The sequence below is a fragment of the Netta rufina genome (assembly GCF_964035555.1).
Source record: "Netta rufina genome assembly, chromosome: 25".
Classification (NCBI taxonomy): Eukaryota; Metazoa; Chordata; class Aves; order Anseriformes; family Anatidae; genus Netta; species Netta rufina.
Window position 1 is genome coordinate 5,608,329 of NC_140149.1, and position 24,489 is coordinate 5,632,817.

Consider the following 24,489-nt stretch of genomic DNA (forward strand, 5'->3'; position numbering starts at 1 on the left):
CTCTCTTTCAGTCAGTTCTGAAGTTTTGGCTATTCTGAGCGGCTGTCAGCACGTGCGTGGCATGCAGGAGGTGGCCTTTGGCTAGAACTGTCGGTCCTGGGACAGAGTCACGTTAAAGTTTAGTAAACAGCAGAGAGAAGCCAGCTCCTGATCTCCCTCCAGCCAACAGCACGGTTTTGTTTGATGCCTTCCGTGAGGCCAGGTGTCTGCAGAATAAACACAAAACACGGTCAAGTCCCTGTGCAAGCCTCTTCTGCGCCCCACAGAGGTGTTGCCCCTACACCAGCAGGTAGCTGTGGGTTCCCTGACTGCCAGGTGGAGCACTCGATGGGGAGAGGAGAGGGCATGACTGCGTGATTCCTGAGCTGACAGTGATTGTTCAAGCTCCCCCGGCGGGGCTGCAGCTACACTGAAGCACTTATGGCCCGGGGTTGCGATGCTGTTCCTGGAGAGCTGAGGAGTGGCAGCTAGCTGAGGAATTGCAGACAGGGCGTGCATCATACCTGTGACCGCAGCAAAAGGGATTTTCTCTGCACCCTCAGCTTCCATGCAGTTCTGCACTGCAGACAAAGGCATAGGCCTTCTGCTCTGTGCGTACTCTTCCAAGTCAGGTTCTCCTCTTCCTCTCACTTAATGCACTAAATCCCAGATCCTCGCACCTGTGCCTGCTGTGATGGGAGCTCCTGGCCTCGTGCTTTGTAAGTGCATCTGATCCCCCTTCTCCTTACCTAGGTGTTCCTGCTTTCCCACTCCGTTTCTCTCTACTCATGCCCGCCCCTCTCTTTAACAGGCGCTCTGTTATTTGCAGGTGTTGAGTCCAACCTACAAACAACGGAATGAAGATTTCAGGAAACTCTTCAAGCATCTTCCCGACACGGAGCGTCTCATTGTAGGTAAGGACTGTCCTCTTGTGCCGTGCTCTTCCCATGGTTTTGGGAGGAAATGCAGCACACATACATGCAGCTTTTTCCTCTCCTAAGAGATTGTCACCAAGGAACAAGCCCACTGTCTCTTTCCTGTGCACAGACCATCCCCCTCCTCACTGTTTCTAATGGGTTTCGTTTGTTTTACTTCAGGGAGAGCACAGCTGACCAGTATCAGCTACAGCCTTGTCTCCTCCTGACTCGAGGTGTATGTTTTCCTCTGCAGTGCTCCCCAAATCCATTAGTGTTTGAGCTCTTCCCTCAGTTGGACAGGGTTGCCTGTCTCAACGTGCATGGCCCTGAGCTTTCCTTTTTCAAGCTCCTTTGTACACCCCCGATGCTCCCTACTCATGAGTCTTCCTGTATTCATCTAGACTTTGGCCTTGCAGCTAATTAGCAATTGCCCACTGCATCGCATCTGTTCTTTTATCTAATGTAACTGGTGATCTCATACCATGTCTCACACTGCTGCAATATGCACAGACTAGCAGAGGACTAGAAATTGTTGAGTAGGCTTAAATTGGGAGAGAAATGAGCGATGCAACTAGAAGGCGAGAAGGAAAACCCAGGTTAAAATCTAGAGATAGAATGCTACTGAATGACCAGCTAACAAGGCAAGATGGTTTTGTCTCTGAGAGAGATTGTCTGTGGCATGCCCTTGGGAGAAACCATAACCTAGTGGGCAGGACAGCAGCTATAGCCCAGTTCCTTCTGGCTCACAATCCTTTCTGCAGGATTGTGTCAGGTAATTTCTTCTCTTGGTGCTGCTGCTTATCCTCACATTTAGGCTGCCTTGTCTTCTCACCGTGATGCTCCTTAATTACGATGTGTTGTTCACCCACAGATTACTCATGTGCACTACAAAGAGACATTCTCCTGCAGGGCCGCCTCTACCTCTCTGAAAACTGGATCTGCTTTTACAGCAACATCTTCCGCTGGGAGACATTGGTAAGGCTCTCCAACTGGCACACGGAGCATGTGTTCTACGTCAGTATATTTGCTGACAACTTTAAAAGCACTCTTTCCATCGTCTTTCTCACCAGTGTCTCTCATTACCTGCTTTCTTTTTCTGCCTTCCCCTCTCTGCATGGCTCTGACTGTAGCTGACAGTTCGCTTGAAGGATATCTGCTCGATGACCAAGGAAAAAACAGCACGGCTCATTCCTAATGCCATCCAAGTTTGCACTGACACTGAAAAGGTACATCCTTGAAGCCTGCACTTTGTGGGTGTCAGGGGAAAGGGAGTGTTAACACCACCTCCATGGGAGTTTTCCAAACTGACTGCTTGTGGTATGTGGGGCCTGGGAGGAAGCACTAATGGAAAGGGGTTGGGTGCAGAGCTTCTGCAGACCTTGGGCTTGAGCTGAGTCGGGAACTCATGTAGCTTGTGTGTGGGCATGGAGGAAGTAGAAGATCTGGGTTATGTAGTAGCACACAGCTAACTGAGCTGTTTCTGTGCTCAGACCAGCTTTGTGGGTTGAGAGGTGCTCAGCCTCACCATGAAGTCTTCATGGACTTCAGTCTGTGCCCAGGAGCTGAGCAGCAGTGCTGTGTGCCTTGCTCAGTCTCTCTGTGTGCTGTTTCTGGAAAATGATCCAAGCAGCTGTGCCTCTTCATCCCTTTGATGGGCCTTTTCTGAACTGATTTTTCTCTCCATCTCTTCCCATTCAGCACTTTTTTACTTCCTTTGGGGCTCGAGACAGGACGTACATGATGATGTTCAGACTCTGGCAGAACGCTCTCCTTGACAAGGTACAGAGACCAGCATCTCAGTGTTAGGGGGGGATGAAAGGGAGGTGGTGGATTTATGCAGAACCACAATAGCTGTGACTAATGTATATGCATAAAAAAAGATGTAGGGGTAGTAAGTATGTGTTTAGGTGGAACAGATACATAGCTGCAGGTGCAAATCTCTCTTTTTGCATGGAGTTCTGTCTACCCGCAGACACATCTTGCATGCACACTAGATGTCTCTTTGCCTCTGCTGAGGTGTGGAAGCAATCAGGAAGGAGATTTTTCAGGTCTGTAATGCAAGTGAAACAGCCCAGAGGAAAGAAGTTCAAAATGCAACAGAAATAGCTCACTGCACTGGCAAAGTTCTTAGGAAGTCTGTTCTTCAGCAGTGTAGAGTTCAAGATAGGGCAGGAGAGAAGCATGTGTTCAGCACATCGCAAAACCAAACAAGAGTGATAGTGGGTGTAGGGTGCATTGGGTAAAGGCTCAGTAGGTTGGATTTTAAAATAAAGCAGAGATATGCACTTGCTGTGTCAAAGACCCCGTATATCCTATATTTGGTTCTGAGTATCTGTTCCAATGTCCAGTGAGTATTTCTGGCCTCACTCCAGGAATAAGACTCACGAACTGATCGTACAGGGCTGTCAGCAGATGTTCAGGGCTTGAGTTCATACCATACGGGGATACTGAAGTAGTCAAGTGCCAGAACACCCCGTCCTGAAATTGGGGTAGTATTTAGTAGGCAAAAGGATCAAATTGCATTGGGCAGCTCATGTTGCTATCAGATGCTGTAATTTAACTGGCCCTTTGAAGTTTATCACAAAATTCAGTGCCCTTGGTTTCAAGGTCATGGCAAACAGGAACTAAGATTTGGAGTGCTAAAGGCAGAAAACACTGAGAGAGCTTGTTTGCCAAATGAAGGAACCATGCCTGGCAGGAGGGAGGCAGAAGGAACCTAGTGAGTTTTTTCTGCTGAGATGCGAAGTAAAGAGAGTGTATGGGGGAAGAAGGTAAAACAGCTGGATATGTTTCTGAATTAAAGTTTCTCATCTAAGTGTTTTCCATCCTTTTGACTGCTAGTTTTAGGAGCTAGATGAAAAATTTCCTGCCTTAACACGTACAGTAACCATGGGAAGAAGTTTACGCCAGCAAAAAAAAAACAAAGTTCACTAGGTTTATTTTCCCTCCTTACCAAGAAATCTTCGTCATTGATCATAAGTTTCTCGTGGGTAAAAATCCACCTCCTTTCATCCATGCAGCACACACTTAAATCACGAGTTCACCGACCCATTTCTTGAGGGCTCCAGAATGCAGTCATGTGGGAGTCAACAGACCTGCATTGTGAAAAGCTGGGCTTTCGTGAAAGGTCTTGATAATTCATTTCTTCTTTTTAACTGGAGATACAATGCAGTCTTTTCCTAGTAGTAACCCTTCTTGATTTTAAACTGCAGCAGGAAATATTCCTCTTTGTTGCTGTTTTAGATAATTTTCCCAGCAAGTGTAATCTTTAGGTAGTAATCTTCCACCATTTAAACAAGGGTGGAAGGGAGAAAAACTCAAAATGTGTTGGGGTTTGGTGTGGTAGTAGAGACATTAAATTGAGACAGCAGAAAACACACGTGGAGGAAAACACAGATTTATTGCTTACACTTTTACATGCGCAGCGCTGTAGTGGTGGGAGATCTCATTTCTTGTGCTACTCTGGGTGTAGCCTCCTGTTGGCTTCCTGGCAGTGTCTTCAGTAACCTGAGCTTGTGACCTGGAAAAATAACAAAGTCAGATTTTAGGGCAGGACCTGAGCTGGCAGCGAAGGCTTACTTGGCAAAAGGGCCTCTTACTACTTGATCAGGGCAATCAGTGCCAACTTGGCGTAACTGTATTAAGACATAAGCGTATGCCTGCAGCCCGTGGGGCTGACCAGCCTCTCAGTAACACTCAGTCCACCTTGTGGCATTGCTGGAATTCAGAAGAAGTGAGTCAATCAAAAAGTTCTCGCCTCCCATCAACAAGATGTGTCAGAACCTCTCGCTTCTGCTTTCAGGGCAAGAAATGTAATATCCCTGACAGTCATAATTCCAGATTGAGAAAGAAATAATGGGCTGATGGCAATCAAAATGCCAGTGTTTTGGGGTTTGACTCATACTGAGGAAAAACTGCTACAGGGAGGAGAAAAAAAGTCATCACAATCCTCAGTGCTGTTCACTTCCATTGCCTACTGCAGAAGTCAAACATGAAAATGGTTTAGGCAATACTGAATTAACACTTTCAGGGTGAGATCCAGTGTAAGTGTGAAGTGTGGCGTATTTGTTATCTTTTAGTCTTCTCAGGTGAAAATGTACCCTGTGCTCTGCTCCCTCTTTTAGCCTCTCTGTCCAAAGGAGCTCTGGCACTTTGTCCACCAGTGTTATGGGAACGAGCTAGGTCTGACCAGCGATGATGAAGATTACGTGCCTCCTGATGATGACTTCAACACAATGGGGTGAGTGAGGAGGAGTGAAATCTGCTTGTGATGAAGAAAAGATGGCCTCAGGAGAGCAAGAGTCCTTATATATTGGCATACCTCAAACTGCAATTCGTTCCCGGTGAGAGATTTTGGGTTCTGGGCAAATATTTGGCCTTAGGGATTAAGGGCTAAAAAGCTGAAAGTGTACCATTTCCTCATGGAAATCAGTAAGAACTGAAATGGTTGCCTCTCTACTTGCTGAAGTAGATGAGTGATTCTGTAAATGTCCAAGTGCCCTATTCACTGGGCCAGTCAGCATGTTACGTGGTCAACAAGTGCTGATGCTTGCCAGTCTATGTATAAACACTTGAAAAGTTTGGGCTTGATCTCCCTTGCACTGAGCCGTTTCTGATTCCGGTCAGACTGGAAACCGCATAGAAATATTCTTACTTGCTCTGTGTGTCCAGCTGTAGCTGTACTGAGAGGGGTAAACATAAAAACGTGTGTTCTCTGTGGCGTCTCAGCTACTGTGAAGAAATCCCTGTGGAAGAGAATGAAGTCAATGACAGCTCCTCAAAGAGCAGCATGGAGGCCAAGCCAGAAGCTAGCCCTCAGCTGCCAAAGAAATCTGTCACTGCCAGCACGTTGACATCTACAGGAAGTAGTGAAGCACCAGCCTCGGTAAGTGTCCTTCCTCCACTGCAGTGGCATCTGGAATCCTTTTCACGGGGATTTCGCTGGCAGGGCTTGAATGCAAAAGGTGACTGCCCTACAGCTCCTCTTCCACAGCAGCTGACCACGGTCCTCGTGTTAGTAATGTTTGAGGGCATGGCATTTGTCAAAGGAAAAGTAAGTAAAACATGCCTGACCTAAAAGTCAGTGCATTAGGATTCTCAGCAGCAAGGGTATTTTCCCATGTGCAGTTTTAGATTAAAAGAAATGGAGCACTGAAGATAAAGGGGTAATAATTCCTCCTCTGGCTCCAGTCATTCCCTAGGAAGCAGTGTGCAATTTCATGGTACTGTGGCAGAGCAGACCTTGTTGAAATATAACTTGAACTCAGATTTTCCTAGCTGTTTGGAAAAATCTGTTTGGAATTTTAAAAAGCTGTTTGGAAATTTTAAAAAGCTGTTTGGAAAACCAACCTAGTGTTTGGTTTTGTACAGTGTTTTTGTCTGGGACAAAACCTTTATTGTTTGTGTGCTTGTCTGAACAAACAAAAAGCCTTGCATATGTCCCAAGCTTGAATTCTATATATATACATTTTTGAGAGGAAGTGGTCTAATATGTCCAGATGTTTTCCAAATACTGTATGGTAATCTTCCACCTCTCCATTATTTAATTTCCAGTCATGTTGATGCCAGATGTTCAAAGGTATGAAAACTGGCCCATGGATGGAAATAGTTTTCAGAAATAACCACCAGTTTCTAGGTGCTGGTCTTGCCCTCATTATGTTCTGTCCTTGCTGCAGTTTGATGGGGTGCTACCAGAAGAGGAGGAGGCAGTAGCAGAGAGTCCTGTGGAAAAAGACCTCGGCATTGCAAATATCATGGGAGAGAAGATAGAGATCATTGCTCCCGTGAACTCCCCTTCCCTGGACTTCAATGACAATGAAGACATTCCCACGGAGCTCAGCGACTCGTCTGAGACCCATGATGAAGGTGTGCAGGGAGGAACCCCTTCCATTGGTGTCATGTTTTGCCCTGTCTCTTTCAGTGAGGGCCTGGGGCAGCAAATACTGAATTCTTTTTCTGGACCTTAAGAGTTCAGAAGATGCACAGAATTCTTGGCCTGGGCTGCAGAAAGTGAATTTGTGGGATATTTGGAAGGCTGTCCCTAAAGTAATGTCATGTATTAATTACCCCACCTGATGTTCCAGCTATTGTGCTGGGATCAGTGGTGGGAAAGGGATAGAAGCACTTCCTTTGGGATCCTCTTCACAAAGTAAAATACTGTAAAATACTGTACTGGACTGTAAAAGAACAGTCTGGGAGGTTGGCACAGAGAATCATGCCTGGGGCTTGTGGGCCTGTTTCCCCACAGGTGAAGTCCAGGCCTTTTACGAGGATTTGAATGGCCGTCAGTACGTGAACGAAGTGTTCAACTTCAGCGTGGACAAACTGTACGACTTGCTTTTCACGGACTCTCAGTTCCAGAGAGACTTCATGGAACAGCGTCGGTTCTCTGGTAAGCTGCTGGTGGCAAAGCCCAGTCCCTGACAGAGACTGTGTTCCCTGCGGGGCACAGAGCAGGGCTCAGCTCCTAGTTCTTAGGCACATGCCTTGGAGGTGTGACTTTGGATGACGATAGAGGGATTGGGTAATGTTGTGAGGTCTTGGGACCACACCTACCTGTACTGACAGTAATCAACAGCAGGTAGAACCACCCTTGTTTGGCTATCGGGGTGTATTTTTTAAGAGTCCCATGTAAGTTTGTGGAAGAATCAGATTCTCTATCTTTTTCTTAACATCAGCTAAGGCCTGATCTTGTGTTCGAGGCTTAACATTCTGTGGGAAAAGCGCTTCTAGCGCTACTCCAGACACTGGCAAAGGCTGTGTAGTTGATGATGCAAAGAGTGTTCCTGGGCATCCTGCAGTCCTCCTTTCCCTGTAACTGCAGGTTTGCAAAAGGAGCGATGGCCTCAGCCTCCATCCCTTTCCATATACTGAGAGAGGGGAAAATTCTCCCCACAGTTCTAATTCCTCAGGCACACCTCAGTCTGAAGCCATACTACAATGAGGCTCTCTACAGCTGCTCTGCTGCCACCAGAAAAACAGCCTCAGGCAGAGATACTCCCATCACATCTTGGCAGAGGATGCACCTCATCCCTGCAGTGACCATGTTTAGTACAGGAGACCTTTCCTTCACACTCAGTTGAACTCTAGCACTTGTGCAGCCAAGCTCTCTAGAGGGAAGGAAATACTCTCCTCACCTTGGTTATGCTTTTACTAGGGAACTGACCTGAGGTTGCTTTAAGTTACTTTGATGGAATATTGTTTTCTCCTCTCAGATATTATCTTTCATCCTTGGAAGAAGGAGGAAAATGGCAATCAGACCAGAGTGATCCTCTATACCATTACCCTCACCAACCCCTTGGCCCCCAAAACTGCCACTGTCACTGAGACGCAGGTATGTGAAAGGGCAGCAGGGGTATGCTTTGTAGGAGCAGTTCTGTGCTTTGCTTTCTTGTCCTGAGCTTGCTGCTCTTCATGTTCTTCATGTCTTCATTTTTTTAAAGAAATGACTGACGTAGTCTTATGGTATTTAGAATCAGAGTAATTCAGTCCAGACAGCGCCTCTGCTCAAAGCGGGCTCAGCTCTCATTTTAGATTGGGTTGCTCTCTGGCAAGCCACACTTTAGTTCAGTGAGAAGAGGTCCCGCAGAATTGGTCCTCGTGTGACAGTGTAACTGCGTTATCTGAGACAAAAAACTGGGAACTAACTCCTTGAGTAGGCTTGCCCAGAAGGCCAGTTTTTTAAGGAGAAATTGCAGAGATGGGGCTTGGGCATGGGCACAGTCTCCTGTTTGTGGTAGAGCTGTTTTTGTGAAGTGCTAGTGAAGGTGCCTAACTATCAAAGCCTTGTTCCAACCAGCCTAACAGTTGTCTTGCATGCTTTTTGATACAGACAATGTACAAAGCCAGCCAAGAAAGCGAGTGCTACGTCATAGATGCAGAGGTGCTAACTCACGACGTCCCCTACCACGATTATTTCTACACCATTAACCGCTACACGTTGACTCGTGTTGCCAGAAACAAAAGCCGACTCAGGTATGCTGCTGGTGGGATAAACAGCTTTATTGATGATCTGGAGTCACCTGGGGGTGGGAATGCTCCTTTCTGGAGGGGTAGAAGGGGCTGGGGAGAACTAAGCCCCACTTCTCTGTTGCAGGAGTTACATTTGGGTCAGAGAGAAGAATTTTCTCTTGCCCCCTTCTTCGAAGCAGGGACAGCTGCCATACAAAACAAACTAAATGCACTAAGGCTCTGCCTCTGAGAAGCACTTTGGGGGACAAGCAGAGGAATGTGGTACTAGGGGAAACTGAGGTGTTTGTGTTTCACTCTGATAAGTAATCTAAATGTCTGCCTGCCCCGTGGCTGAAGGTTTTGGGAGTCCTCTTTAGGCCTTACTGCCACTGCCTTTGGAAGGACTTTTCATGCAGTGCTTCTCACCTAGAAACACGAAGGGCTAAAACCCTTCCAGAAATAAGTGTGAGCATAATTATTTTTTATATAAACATTGACAAAGGATTGTGAATTGATGTAACCTCCTGGAAGGAAAATTGAGAGTGACTTTCCCCTTTCCACACAGGGTTTCCACAGAACTACGTTACAGAAAACAGCCGTGGGGGCTGGTGAAATCCTTCATCGAGAAAAATTTCTGGAGCGGTCTAGAAGATTACTTCCGTCATTTGGGTAAGAGTGGCAAGGACTGGAGCTGCAGCCATGACAGGGGCACGCTCTTATGGTTTGCATGTGTCTCCCCACAAGCAGGCAGCATAACGGCGTGAAAGCTGCTGCCAGCCTTCTGGAGATTAGCTTCAGAGGGGCTTTTAAATAGGGTCGGCCAAAGTCATTGCCACTGCAATTGGTAGTACTTGCTGGCCATCAGCTCCTCTCTGAGATGATTGAAGGCAGTCCGGGGCCAGGGTTTGGCTTAAGGTGTAAGGGATCTGTAATGTGTCCCCGGGCACAGCCACCTCAGACCCCACCAGGGTGTCTGGGCCAGCTGAACTCCATCCAGCAGCCGTGCCAGGGTTTGTATCTTTGCAAGGCTGCTGCCATCTCTATTAAATGCTTTCTTTCCTCGCTGCCTCTGCAGAAAGTGAACTGACCAAAACTGAGAGCACATACCTGGCTGAGGTCCACCGACAATCCCCCAAAGAGAAAGTGAGCAAGCAATCAACCGTCCGCCGGCGGAAACGGGCCCATGCCCACCTGCGGGTGCCACACTTGGAGGAGGTGCTGAGTCCCGTCACCACCCCCACGGACGAGGAGGTTGCTCACCGAATCAAGCATGTGGCAGGTGAGGGACTGCAGGGACCTCACACTTGGGGGTGGAGAGCTGGACACCTCCAGAGACAAACCGGAGCTGTGTTCGTGGAAGGTTAACGGGCAGAGGGGCCAGGGATTTGCAGAGCGATGGAAGCATGATGACTTTTTGAGTAAGATGGAGGGGTGGGTAGAAGAAAAATGTTGCCCTTCCCATCAGGCAGCATTTCATAGCCTGAACAAACCCATCTGTCTCGTTAGGTTCCACTCAGACACGGCACATCCCTGAGGAGAGCCCCAGTGGCTTCCACCTGCAGAGTGTCTCCAAGCTGCTCCTCGTCATCAGTTTTGTGTAAGTAAATTTTTTTGCTCTGCCTTTACTTTCGTCCTCTCATGTTTCTGATGTTCTTCGCTCTCCTGTACCGTTTTTTTCTTTTCTCTACTTCCTCTCTGGTCCCAAACTTTGCTCAGCACAAAGTAAAACAATGACAGGCAGAAAAGAATGAATTAAAATTTCCCACAAATGTTCCATCAGCTGTTTGATCCCAGCTTTGGCCAGTGCTTAGCCAGCCACTGACCTGGCTCTGTAGGTTTTTCCAGATCTATTTTTTTTAAAGTCTCTTCTTTCCTCAGTTTTGAGAGGCAAGTCAACGGTTAGATGAAATCTGACAAGCAGTAAGAGTCTTTTTTATTTTAGGGGCTCATTTTATAGATTTTTATTAATTTTTCTATCTAAAGTGACATCTAAAAAGACGCTATCTGCAAAGTAAGGATAGAAACACATGAGACAAGAGAGACTGGCATGGTTCCACTAGTTCGGCAGCAAAAACTGTGCTTTAGTTTGTGTCCTTTCTCTGCCACCACCTTTCCCAGTTGCTAGCCGTGGCCTTGCTGGATGTGTGCTCAGAGTGAGCCGGGCATGGGGCCCTCGTATAAATGCAGACAACCCAGCAGTGTTTTTGGTTTCACTGTGTCTCAGGCTGCCAGTAGCTTTCATGGGTTAGTGCTGCTGCTGACTGCAGAGGTTTACAGCAATGACCCAGAGCAGCTGGAGAAATGTGACAGGCCAAGTGACAGATGCTTTGGGTAGACAGCCTGGTGCTCTCTTCTGTGGCTAGACAGGTGGGTAGCAAGGCACAAAAGCTTTATGATGCTCTCTCCTTACAGGCTACTAGCTTAGCTTACAGTGCTGAAGGAGCTCTCCGCAGTGTTTTCAGAATACTTTTCTGGCCGGTTGCTATCCGCCTGCTTGAGCTGGGCTATAGAGGGGCCATTCTTCCAGCAGAATAGCCGCACTATTCAGAGATGGGCACGAGCATGTTATTTTTGAGCCTGTTCCCTGAGCCGCCACTCGCGCTGGTAAAGAGAGTGGAAATGTGCATGCATGGAGGTGGAGGAGGGAAGAGAGGAGCCTGACAGCATCTGGTGAACTCAGTGGCTGCCCTGCCTGTGGTGGTGTGCCCACCTTGGCATCAGGTGGGAGCGGGTAGGGCTGGATGTGTGCAATGTGCATTTCCATGTTAGTGCCCTGCCATGGGCGCTTTGTACGTGTCCACAGGAGCCACACACAGCTCATCTTTTCCTGGGTGAATTTCACCATTAATTGCAAGCCCGGTTACTTCTTTCCCTCCAGCGTCTTTCCTCCCTGTTCCTTTCTTCCCTCCTCCCTGCCATTTATCTTCTGTACTGTCTATAAACCTCTGCTCAGCCCAGTTTCTCCCGTTCTCTGTCAGTTTGTTTCTAACCTGCAGCTACTCCGTCTTTTCTCTTCCCTGCTCCCATTAGGATCTGTTTCAGGTACTGTCTTTTTTTTTTTTTTTTTCAAACCTCTTTACTCTCCCATTTCTCCCCTTTCTCTGCATTCAGCACATCCACTCAGCCAGCCTGTCTCATCCATCTGTCATCCCTGTCTGTCTGTCCTTGCTCACACATCTCTCCCACATGGTGAAGTTTTGGGTTCTGATCACTTGGCCCTTACACAAATTAAATTCCCACTCCCATTCAGCGTGGACCTGGGCTCCAGAAACCTCGTTAAAGCTCTGGATGTTTCCCCAGGTGTGACAGGCAGGCAATGGGGCAGCAGTGCTCCCAGTAAACTGTTTTTTCTCTTTATTTGCAGTCTGGTGTTGCTGGTCATTCTCAATATGATGCTGTTCTACAAACTCTGGATGTTGGAGTACACTACCCAGACACTCACAGCATGGCAGGGCTTGCGGCTCCAGGAGAGGTACAGTCACACCAGCTTTGTCTTTGCCTCTTCTTGCATGTTCCCTACAGATGTTAGAGGCTTTACCAGGACACCACAGCTCAGGGCTGTCTGGTAGATTGCTTCCCTGTTGTGTGAAACAGATGAAGTGGGTAGATAGCTGAAGACATGGGGCTGCTCAGTATTTCCTGATCCAAAGTGCTGAACAATCACAGCAGAAGAGAGCGAGTTAAGGCAACCTCTGCTTCTTCCCTGGGTCCCACTTATCTGAGGACACAGGCTGTACAAAGAAATGTTTTGTAATCTTGGGCCAAGGTTGTCACCTCCCTTTCTCTGATGGCTCAACTCTAAACACTCAAAGCAGTGTTTAGAAAGAACCTCTTTGTACCCAGATAAGAATTTGGACTTGTGACATGATTAATTGTTGAAAGATTTTGAAAGGTGTGGGTCTAGCTATCAGCAAGTTGTTACAACATAGGAGGAAGAGAGAGCGCACTGGGAGGACAGAGTGCTCCATAACAACCTAAGCATTCCCTGGAGGTGTACTAGATGGAAACGTCATTGCAGATTGACTTAGTTTCTCTAATAACTGATAGTGTGGAGCCTTGCCCAAGGCTTTTTGAACATCTTATTTCATTACAGTGTCCGCTGGGTGGGTGCTGTTTGAGGTGAGGAGAGCTCCAGGCTGTAAGGCTGTATTTCCCATTTCCTTTTGCAGAAGGCACGCTGACTTGCCACAACCAGACTGCATATGTTGGGATCATTTTTTATTAGATAGACTCCCCCATCTGGTCTAGAGTTGAAGTGGACCTGCCAGTCAGCATTTCCCAGGGTGCCCTCCAGAGCACCTTTTGGTAGATGGCATTTTACAGTGGTGACCTGATGGCCCAGAGCTGTTTAATAATGACCAGCAATTTGGCGTTTTGAATTCCTTCTGGCAAGGTTAGGTGAATGCTTTTTCTGTACATAAATGCTAGGTGTCCTGCCTGATCAGCTTCTCTGCGGTCAGCAGTTGAAGTTGGGAACATGACAATCCACTTTGCTATGGTGTTTTGGTCTCTTTATATCCCCTTTCTGGACATCCTTTTGTGTAGCTGCAGTGATTCCCTCTTCTGCTGACTTTGCCTTGACTTTAAACACAGTTAGCAAAAGAGTTTGTGTGTTACTTGTCTTACGTTATGGGCTTTCCACTTCTCATTAGGGAGGGCTTGCTCTTTAACTGGATATAGCTGTGCAACTGTCCCACAGATCTCATCAGTGATTTTTCCTGCTTTATCTCCCTATGGCAGTCTTGGTATTTATTTGGACCACTACTGAATGTGGTATTAAGTATAGCATTGACTTATATGCTGTTTGTAATGTGCATGTACTGTAATTATAGGGGTGGGTAGGGGTAGCCCTATTTCCCCCCCTGCACAGTTAACTTTATTGTGTTGTAACTGCAATTGCTGTGGATTAGACCAAACCCACCTGCTGGGTCCAAGGTGGGGTGTGCTCAGAAGCATTCAATTCGAGGCTCTGAAGATAATGATCTTCAGGTGCTAATGAGATTGAGGAGTGGTACACTTAGTTAGGGGGACTACTCACTGCCCCAACCCACTCTGAATCTAAGTATGTGGCTTCTCCACTTAGACACAGAAAGCAACATTTATTAGTAGCAGAGTTATTTATTACAGTCTAGGATTAGTGACCACTGGGAGTGGGTCCATTTTTTTTTTTTTTTTACTTGTAATGCTTTTTAGTTGTCACACTTACCATGTCCTTGTTTAATCTCCAGGTCAGGAGCTGGCTGGGCAGGGCAGATGCAAGCCCTCAAGCCCTGGACAGGAGGATCCCCAGGCCTGGCTGCCCAGAGCTGCCATGCAGGGCCACAGGCAGGTGACCGCAGTGTGCCTGGCAGGTAGGTAGAGCTTGGCTGCGACAAGGCAGGGATTAAACACTGTGGAGCAAAGCAAAGACACACAAGGAGAAGAGGTGAGGCAGTTAGCATGGCACATGGCAGGAAGGCACAGAGAGGTGCCCCCATTCTGCCCGTCTGCCAAGGTAAGAGAGGAACCAATGAGGCTGTTAACTTACAGTGTCTGGAGAAAGAAGGAACTTGAGGGAGCTCTCCCTTCCCCTAGGAAGACCCCTAGGAAGAGGCTTAGCCTCCAGAGTAGGAGACTTGAAAGTCTCCACTACAGTCTGTAGAGCTTAAGAGGTGTATACAGCAGGCAGTAGCTAAGAGAAGAAGGATCCAGCTATCTTAGGAAAAAGCAGAGCCCAGGAGGTAAGCAGAAGACAAAGCAGTGAAGATCCCTCTCTCTTACAGATAAGCAAAGCCCAAGAAATGAAAGCAGAAGACAAAGATTTAGCTGTCTTAGAAACCAGCAAGGCCCAAGAAAAAGCAGTAAAGAGAGAGGTAGCTGGCTTAAAAGCTGGGCACATACAAAAACAACCCTACCTCTTAGGCGAGAGAGGTGCCTCTGCAACGCATTCCTGCAATCTTCCAAGTGCTGTGCTCTCTGCCTCAACTCTGCTCCTCGCATTGCTTTGCTCCATGGAGCTTTATCCTCGCCTCATCCCAGCCAAGCTCCACCTATGCACCAGGTGCACCGATGTCCTTCCTCTGGCCCTGAGCAGCAAGGCCTGGGGATCCTCCTGTCAGCGGCCTGACAGCTTGTGTCTGCTCTGAGCCTCCTCCACTCAGCAGCCTCCAGCCCTGTTGTGGAGGATTAATTAGGCCTGAGGGGTGGGGGGAGGATTAATTAGGCCTGAAGGTGGCTGCCGCTACAAAGAGAACTGGTGCTGCTGTTATTCAGAATAAGGAAAGCGTGTTATTAAGGTGATGGCCAGCACAGCATGTCTAGGGAAGTTAAAAAAATCCAAACCCACTGCACAAGGCTAGCACCTGCCCAGCAGTGTACACTGAAGTCCCTGTCAGGGGCCCTGGTGCCACCTTTTGCTGTTCTCACCTCCCCAGCAGTGACAGCGCTGCCTTCTGCCCCCTCTGGGACGTGGGCATTCAGCTCCAGCTGCACTAGAGCACTTCTGCAAAAGGCACATCTTTGCTGTTAATTACCACAATTAAGGCAGGCTAATATTAGGAAAATAATAAGTGCATCTAGATGCTACCCCCTTAGGGTGGAAGGGTTAGACAGAGATTGATGCAAGCTGCAGCCCCCCTCCCCTGCCAGCCCACTTTGCTCCCCCTTGACCATGGTTTCCCCAGATTCACTCTTGCTCATGTTCTGCCTGACAGGTTACCCCAATCTCAGACAGAATGGGCCCAGTTACTAGAATCTCAGCAGAAGTATCATGACTCAGAGCTACAAAAATGGCGCGAGATCATCAAATCCTCCGTGATGCTTCTAGACCAGGTGAGACCACACAGCCTGTTGGTGCTGTGCGTGGAGGGTCACCATGTCCTCCCAGCCACACAGCCACCCACTCGCAGTCCTTACCTGGATCCGCTGCAGCCTGTCAGGTGCATCTCCTCCAATTCTGTCTCCCTTTAGCTCCATCTCCTGACGCTGGGGTGGGCAGCAGATCCCAAGGGCTATTCACAGGATACCATGGATTCTCTCTCACCTCGCAGGGGGGTCCAGGCAAGTCAAGGAGAGAATTCTGGAGGTCCAAAACCTTTTATTAGACAACACATCTTGTATCTAGGCTCTGACATTCCAGAGGGGTCTGTAAGACCTTGGAAATCCATTTGGAATACAAAATTTTTCCCCTCAACCCTGGGTTCATATGTGGCTCACATGGGTGAAGGGGACGCACTCTCCATGGGCCCTTCACAGCACAGAGCCAGCAGTTTTAGTATCCATTGCCTGAAGAGCCCTCACCCTGTACCTTCTTCTGCTCACCCCTTGTTGTCTCACTGACTCCCATCTTCTTAGTCCCCACCGGTACCTCCCAGTCCCCCACAGCAGGTATTATGGTGTCAGTACTTTCTGTGAGTGAAGGAGGCACCTGGAGGCACTGATGGGGAAGGAAATCCCGAAGCTCTGTCACCTTCAGGGTAGCAGCACATTGGAGACGTTTCTTGTCTTGCAGATGAAGGATTCACTAATAAATCTCCAGAATGGCATCGGGTCCCGGGACTTCGGGTCAGATCCAGAAGAGAAACGGAAACGTTTCCACTAACAGGCAGGAATGCAGGAGGCCAGAGGACGGTGTGCAATATGTGTAAATAGGATATATAAATATATATATAAATATATATATATATACAGAATATAAATATATATATTATATACAGATTTTAAGAGAAAAAAAAAGCCTACGTATCGCGAGGAAGGACTGACCTCCAAACACTGGTTGAAATGGAGCGTCTCGGTGGTAGTGTGGGGTGTGCGTGTGTGTGCGTGTGGGAGGGCTGTGCTCTCCTGGCACTGAGGTGCGCTTAGGGATGCACCCTGTGTGCTACCCTGGGCTTTTGCACCACTCTTCTGTAATACTCCTGGCTGTCTGTTCGTCTGTCTGTCTGTTTTGTTTTTGTTGTTTCAAAGGGAAGCATCAGAGCGAATGCCCCTCCCCTCCCTGCGCATGAAGGTCCCTGACTGACTCTGTGTATCTACATGTATAAAGGGAACACTGTCAACTTCTTACCTTGCTGGCTTCAGGACAGAGAGGTTTTGGCAATCACCATCAATCCCTCACAAAACTACTCCGTGTTTGGAGAGGAGGCCTCCAGAGGAATTGCTCTAGGTCTGTGGAGAGCAGGTCTCACTGGCAATCATCCTTATGGCTCTTGGAGCAGAAATGCAATTTGCTGTCGTGCTGGCCAGCCGGGTTCAGAGAGCAAAGCACAGAATGTAAATAAGCCTGAAAAGCTTTCTCCAAACACCTAGTTTGACTCCTCCTGCTATTGATACTGCATTAATTGCCAAGGAGATGGTGGGAAGGGGGAGGATCTGCCCCCATGGTGCTCAGATGGAGGAGAGCCACGCTGCAGAAAGCACACTTCCATCTGTTTTGACAGTGTCCCCTTTACGTTTTCTGTGGTTCTCTGCTTTTTGTGTGCTTGGGCCCCTGCCATTAAGCCATCCCTGTGCTGAAGATCTACATCGGTGCTGATAAGGGCTGTCTGTGTGACTTCTCACAACAGGGGGAGTGCCCCAACTTAAAAAACAAAATCAAAACGAGTATTTCTATGCGAGCCCTCCTTTCTGCCAAACCACGTGCTATTGGCACAGTGTGGAGTGGGAAAGCTAAGGGAACTTAGCAGAACCACTCCTGCCATCCTGCTCATCAAATTTACCTCTTGCTCCTAGTCTGAGAGACCACTTTGCTCATACCTCTTAGCCCTGACCTTTACTTCTAATCCATGTGGGAAAGCATTAGGTAGAAAAGAAAAATATCCTTTCCTTTAACAATGACAACAAAAGGACACCTTTGCTTTGGATCCTTACCTGCAAGCTAGAGCAGCAAAGCCTTCATCAGTCCTCATAGAGGTTAGGAAGGGTCACAGGGACCAAAAAAGAAAAGAAAAAAGGGACTAAAAAGGGACTGTTAAGGGGTGCGGGACAGACTGGGGGATGTCCACACTGTAAGGCATCTGACCGGGCTCTCTCCTAAGCTGCACAGCAGTGCATCTGCTCTCTAAGCAAGTTAGGTGGTAGAGCTGCATTAAAGACATTGTGTGTTTTTACTACTTGTGGGGGATAATTCCAGATTCCCTTTAGCAGCCAAATGAGAAAGAAGGGCAGAAACTGATGTGCAGTGTAAAAAAAGCCACTGTGAGTGGGTGGGATGCAGGGTGCTTGAGTGGGTGATTGATAAATGCTTTCTCATCTTACATGGATAGGTAGATTAGGTGGTATGTGAGACCCTCAGTCTTCATCATTACTCAACACCAGGATTTTTCCACCTTCTAAATGGCAGGAAGGAGTCAGCTGCATATTCTCCACATGCAGATGGTGTGGTTCTAGCTCGTCCACTGTCTTTTGCTCTAATTGGCACTGAAAGAGCAGGGGACATAAGGGTGAGTAACTGGTTTATGTGTCTTTGTACCAGAAACACTGATCCACACAGCTGGGGAAGAAAACGAGTCTAAGGAAAACCCTTACAAGCTCTCACAGCCCAACTAGGGAAAGGTACCGTTGGCAGGAGTAACCCACTGGTTTCTCCCAGCCTGCCTAAGATTTTTCATGACCAAATTCTAAACATGTCCCACGGACGAAGACTCACAGTTGAAGGAGTGTGGATGAAGGCAGGTTACTGAATGCACATTTAAGGGTGTGAAAGGTACAATTGGCAAAAACATGCCTCGGAAGCTAGAGAATAACTTGTATTTATGTCTGTCTGTTTGATTTCATGCTGCTGACTACTGTGCTGCTCCCTGGCTTTTTCCAGGGAGGCTGCTGAAATGGCTACTGTACGATGAATCTGAGCTGCTAGTAACCTGAAAGGGTATCCTGCTGCTCTCATCTTGGGACCAAAGGGCCCCAGCTCCGTCCCCACTGTTGACTTGCCACACTGGCTGAGTCCCATTTTCCCATTTGTTACTCCCACAGTTGCTAAGCACAGAAAAAATGCCTTGCTGCCCATCTTCCCCGTTTTCAAAAATTAATTTCAGAGAGAAGGAAAAAAGAGAAAGGAAGCCCTGTGCTTGCCGCGTTTCCTTGCCAGAAAATGGAAAGGCTGTATCTTGAGAGGGAAACCTGGAACGTGGGTCTTTGTAACCTGGCTGGCAAGCTTCTGTCTGTAGAAAGACAACCCAGCAGGAGACAAAACAACTCATGTCCGAGAGGGTAAAACAGTAGTCAAAGCTGGCTTCTTACCCATCTGGTGTTCTCTTGCTAGTTGTGGAGGCACGGAATCCCTTTGCTTATGTGTGTGTCCTTCTTCCTCTGCAGCATTTTTGCAAATGGTGGTCACATTGGGTTCTGGATGTTCCCACTGATGTGGCTTCCTTGGGATTGGCCTTAGAGACAGAATTGCACAAGGTCAGTTAAATTAATGTGAGGCTACACACAGGCCGATATAAAAATATTAAGCACTAATATTCATTCTGCCTGCACATTACTCTAAACTGTTTAACATGGTTGACAGCTCTAACACACAGTTGCATTAAATTCCTCAATAAAGACCATAAGGGTGTCAATACAGAACTTAAGAGTGGTGGTCACCAAACATGCCCTTCAGAATGAGGAACGCTGCTGTTTGGGGTCTTAGGTTTCCTTTTCTCAAAACCCTAGTTACGTTGGATTTTTTTTTTGTCACTTGGCAGCAAGTCTGGCTTGGAGGTGGGTAGTCTGGCAAGTCTGGCTTTGTGAAGCAATCCTTTATTGCCACTTATCAAAGTAGTAGTGAAAGAGAAAACTAAGGTCTTTTCCATAAGGCAAAACCCACAGTGGCACAAAAGCAAGGGCTCACACAAAACCTCAGCATGTTCTCATTTAGATGCCATCTTGTAGAGAACTACGATAGGAATCACCTGCTACTGCAGATGAATTCCAATCAACAGATTAATTCCTTTTACAGCCCCAGGCAATTTTGCTGCAGTTCATTCATGATTACATTTCCTAGGGAAATTAGCAAATGCTTTCTAGGAGCAAGGCTGAGCAACCTAACTGATGTTGCAGGAGGTGGTGCTTCTGCCTTACCTAAGCAGTCACAGCCTGGCTGTCCATAACATATCTCAATCATGCCACTGACACAGAGTACACCTTTCCACACAGCTTACACACTGCCATTCCTGTCTGGACCCCATTTGTCTACTTTAATAAAAAGAAATCTAAAACATATAATATATATTTATTATGATATAACCCTGTACTGAAAGAGGCAAGGCTTCAAAGCCTGATGCTTTGCTGGTTTTAAAGCACCAGCACTAAAACACCTCAAAACCGTCACCTGCATTGCTATAACCCCTCTCAGGAAGCCTGGCGTGCCAGGCTGTGCTCCCTTCACATCAGACAGCCCCATGCTCATTTTGGAAGCTCACCTGGGTGTATGGGGGATAGTCCTTAGCCTACCTGTCCCTAGCAGCACTAAATCATGTAGCCTACTTAGGTATGCTTTTTCCTACTTTTATATGAGAAGGTGAAAAGATTGTTTTTCAACTAGGCATTGGAGACATATGGTCCAGGTAGAGCTTTTGGCTGTGTTGTGCAGTGATTTCTGTGCAGATCTGTAGGCCTGCGATATGCCCAAGCAGAGTGAAAGACACACTTTCATGCCTCACAGTTTCACTTCTACATGTCAAAAATGCTAACCAGAAGGGAGTGCATACATACAGGTTTTGGTGAATACAGTTTCTTTCTCACATGACTTTAATCCTTCTCCCTTTCCTGGTGGCTCTGCCTTCTGAGACTTGTATTTCCATCATCTTTCAGGGATGCAGACGCACTTAAATTGAGGAGACAGAGAGGGGAGCCTGCAGCTTTCATACCAGCCAGCACTAGGACAGAGTGGTAGAGATAATCTCCAACCCTAAAGAGACCAGCACTGCTCACACAGAATGAGCTGCAAACTAGAGGTTAGTGGTGGAAATTCTGGGGGAGTGAATCACTCCTAGCTAGTTAGAGGATTTTCTCCTTACTACTAGGAGTGGAAAAACTTTTGGGCCCCTTCTTCCTCTGGGATTCATTTACAGAAAAACAGCATGAAGTTAGTGAGTTAAGGTGTAGGAAAAAACCATCTGTGAATGCTCATTTCCAGGCATACACAGTCTCTAGCCTATTGCAATGATGTGGGAAGAGGCTCTGTCTCGAATCGGTAAAATTTCATTTGTGGCAAACACATTGAGTCCTACTCTGCCACCTGTGTGACACAACCTTGCTCCCAAAAGTACCTCTCCACAGAATGTCCATGGGAGGTACGTACCCAACCAGCCATTTTCTAGCATATACCCAGGGCAGGACTCTATCTGTGTTTCTTTCTCCCAGTCAGGATACAAGCAAACCACTTTCTAATTTAGAAGTGGCAATTTCTGGTTCCACAGCATGCTAAAGGTGAAGCAAACAAAGCATCAGCACTGGGTGCTTGCAGTACTGCTGGCTAGGGGAAGCAAGGACCTGACTCTGGAGGCACTCAGTCATGTTTCTCAAGGCAGAATTGTGTTGCCAGAACTGTTTTTTCCAAATTACGTGCGCAACTCTGAGGAGCTCATTGCAGCAGGATCTCTGCTAGGCTTGCTGCCATTGAGAATCATAGAATATCCTAAGTTGGAAGGGACCCGCGAGGATCACTGAGTCCAATTCCTGGCTCCACACAGGACCACCCAAACAGTGCAGTCGTGTAGACTCTGGCTCAGTCTTTTCAGTCTCAGCACTAGTTAAAACATCTAGCAGGGGCTTGCTTAAAAACAATACTCAAAACAGAGTCTCTTAAACCAAAGCATCTGAGGTAAGTGGCTCGCAAAACCTTTGTGTCAGTGTAGTTTTCAAGATGTGACCGTGCCGACCTTTAGGCCCGTTCCCTCTGCCTGGCATGCTCTGAGCTCTACGCTTTGCAGTCTCCATAGCACGAGTCTCTTTGTGCCATAATACCTGTCTTTTTCTAGATGTGCACACTGGCCAAATAAGCTCCTCATGTCTTGATCAACTGCCGATTGAGATTATTCCCTGATCTAGCCAGACAGCATGGGCTTAACCCTTAGCATGGATATGTGGTGTGCCATGCCCTCTTCTCCCACACACATTTTGCAGTGCTTGCTATGGCTCTTCCCTCTCCCCACGTCCCTTTGCTGCCAGACAATCATTCCCTTTGTCATAGGTGGACTGACCTGGTGCTGTCCCTGCTTGCCTTTCCTTGATGCAGTCCGTACCGCTCTTCAAGTGAATGTGTTCTTTTTTGTTTTTGTTTTTGTTTCTGTTTTTTTTGTTTTGTTTTGTTTTTTTTTTCAGTAGGGAAAAGGACTTCCTTCTGCAGAAGGAATTATATTTGCACATGGCTCAGGGAGGTACCCTCTCTCGCCGTTTCTGTTACCTCACTCATTTAGGCCAATTCCATTGCTAACGTTAAATGGCCACTTTCCCCAACTGAAACTCCAAGAATAGTTAGGGAATAAAACAAACGTGCAGCTCAGGTTCTACAGCCACTTGGTCGTGTCACAGTCTCGGCTCAGACTGCCCCAGCAGCATTAGGATTTGTGGGAGCAGCTGTTACGAAACAGCAACTTCATCCAGCAAAGAGGTGGAGCCTGTGCCACACGGGTGTAGTTCCGATCTCCGCAAGCCCACCTCCCCTGTAATAGCACTTAGCAGAGCAGATACGGAAGCACTAACCTGGCTCTTGGCCTGCTGAGGTCGGAGTGGAGGGAGGAGCAGCAGAACCGTTGCAGCGTACATCCTTAACCACCCCGGACTGGCATCGTGTGGCTGCGGCACCTCTGGGACGTTATCATTCCCACAGCAGTTCATCTCTCATCGCATGCTCCAGGGCTGGATAAAGCTGCTAAAGACCCTGGAGCGTGTTCTCCTCACCTGAGGCCCTGGATCCTGCAACCCCAGATGCTGTCGTAATTGCAAATTAACGAGGATGGCCTCATGTCAGCAAGGAAAGGGAACGGGTCATACAGTCACCCGCAGGTGCGTGCTTCCCTTTGGGATTTCACCACTGGAGCCCGGGAAGCAGAGGGCTGTTGGCCAAGGCCGGCGCAGCCTGTAGCACCGCTGTGAACTTCAGGGTGGGGTGGGGGACGAACCGTGATTTTGTTTTAGGAGTTGTATAACTGTCAAACTTTGCGCTGTGCGCAAAATGCGATAAAACGATAATGAAACTTACCTGCTAGAACCTAGGAACTGTAAAGGCTATGCAGCCGAAACTTAATGTAAGTAGCTAGTACAATGGAAGTATAAATTAAAAAAAAAAAATCTATCAGACAAACAGCATGACTCATGAGTGCTTTGTTCTTTTTATTGTCCTGCCTATTCTAAAATCTCTTCTGTCATTGCCAAATACACAGGGAGGGTCTTTTCAGATACCAACCAGGACCATCTCTCCCAGGACACAGCCTGCCTTTAACACCGCCCTTGAGAACCCCCCCCCTCCCTTTTTTTTTTTTTTTAATATGGGAATCTTGAGTAGAATTTAGGCACCATTTTCCCCTGCCTAGAACAACACAGGGCAATAGTCCTATCTGTATGCAAGAACTGTAAAAGTGAAAGATTTGTCCAAAAGGCATCTTAAGAAGATGCGTGTATAATACCCGAAGGTGCAGGACTAAAGGACGGCCCTTCTTTACCACCTGAGGTAGCTCTCAAGAAGTTTTCAATTTACTCCTTTTTTGACTTCACATTATAACATCAGAAGGTTATCAGTACTTCACAAGGACTAGGAGAAACAGAGCTGAAGTGAGAGAGAGGTTTATGTAACCTTACCTAAAAATCTCTCTGAGCATTATTGCCATGGTCAGCAATGGAAACTCAGTAGTTATTGTCTAGTCACTCCTCTGTTGCTGTGGATCTAGAGTTAGGATTATGCCAAAAATTGCCTTGAGGCCAGGCATGTTGGCCTAGGGAAAATGAAGATATCCATCAGAACTGGAAGAGGAGCTATTTTTGGACATTATGGTTTAAGGAACCAGTGCCCAGACTACAAGCGTGCTTCATCTGGAAAATGTGCTCACGTTGCCAGACTCAGCTCTGGGCTTGAGAAAGATCCTACGGTGAAGACTGGATCCTAGTAGTTTACTGAAGTTGACACTGCTCTAAGAAAGGCATTTGGAACAACTGCCAGTTAGAAATCTGGCTTGGGATTTGACAAATGGAACAACTTCTGCGATTTTTAGCAACACATAAACTGCAGCAGAACATAAGCAAGGGAAATTCCATATGTAGGAAGCATGCTTTTGATTCACAAGCACTTTGTAATACTTAAAAGCGGTCAGTGTAGCAAAATTTGTCAGCTCTTGCAAGCAGTACAGGCTCCATTGCAGCAGGGGTGTAACACCATCTCCTATATCAAAAGGAAACCTTCTCCCACTTTAAGTACAATTCTACCCCAATGTTTCTACCATTTGTTTCCTCATGGTCCTAGTTATTGAGCTCAAATATCTACGTTTGAGGCCAGAAAACTGATTTTATTCTGTTTAAACCACTAAAATTTAAAAGGTCAGTTTGCATTCACTGAATTTACAGTGTAATTCCTGTGCAGCAGTGGGTCATTTACAATGAATATTGAGACTAATCATCACATAATACATAATTACTACAAAACTAGGAAAAAGTAACCACTTTCTCCATATTCCTCTAGGTGGTG

The 24,489-nt window shown here is 47.1% G+C and overlaps 1 protein-coding gene across 10 annotated transcripts in view; it reads left to right on the forward strand.

The window, feature by feature from the left end:
- The window catches only part of GRAMD1B (GRAM domain containing 1B), a 91,376-nt gene extending 73,584 nt beyond the window's left edge, over window positions 1-17,792 (forward strand). For 4 of the 10 annotated variants that reach the window (XM_084301432.1, XM_084301436.1, XM_084301441.1 and 1 more), the window contains 17 exons: window positions 809-893; window positions 1,768-1,871; window positions 2,027-2,122; window positions 2,595-2,675; window positions 5,021-5,136; window positions 5,625-5,781; window positions 6,572-6,761; window positions 7,144-7,287; window positions 8,111-8,229; window positions 8,728-8,870; window positions 9,412-9,515; window positions 9,922-10,125; window positions 10,353-10,443; window positions 12,211-12,318; window positions 14,075-14,197; window positions 15,539-15,656; window positions 16,336-17,792. In XM_084301432.1, the coding sequence (XP_084157558.1) occupies window positions 809-893; window positions 1,768-1,871; window positions 2,027-2,122; window positions 2,595-2,675; window positions 5,021-5,136; window positions 5,625-5,781; window positions 6,572-6,761; window positions 7,144-7,287; window positions 8,111-8,229; window positions 8,728-8,870; window positions 9,412-9,515; window positions 9,922-10,125; window positions 10,353-10,443; window positions 12,211-12,318; window positions 14,075-14,197; window positions 15,539-15,656; window positions 16,336-16,425 (2,073 nt within the window). In that variant the 3' untranslated portion in view covers window positions 16,426-17,792. Of the gene's footprint in view, window positions 1-11; window positions 699-808; window positions 894-1,767; window positions 1,872-2,026; window positions 2,123-2,594; window positions 2,676-5,020; window positions 5,240-5,624; window positions 5,782-6,571; window positions 6,762-7,143; window positions 7,288-8,110; window positions 8,230-8,727; window positions 8,871-9,411; window positions 9,516-9,921; window positions 10,126-10,352; window positions 10,444-12,210; window positions 12,319-14,074; window positions 14,198-15,538; window positions 15,657-16,335 lie in introns of those variants that run through there. The other 6 variants (XM_084301438.1, XM_084301439.1, XR_014619119.1 and 3 more) reach the window with 5 other exon arrangements.
- The last annotated feature ends 6,697 nt before the right edge of the window (window positions 17,793-24,489 follow it).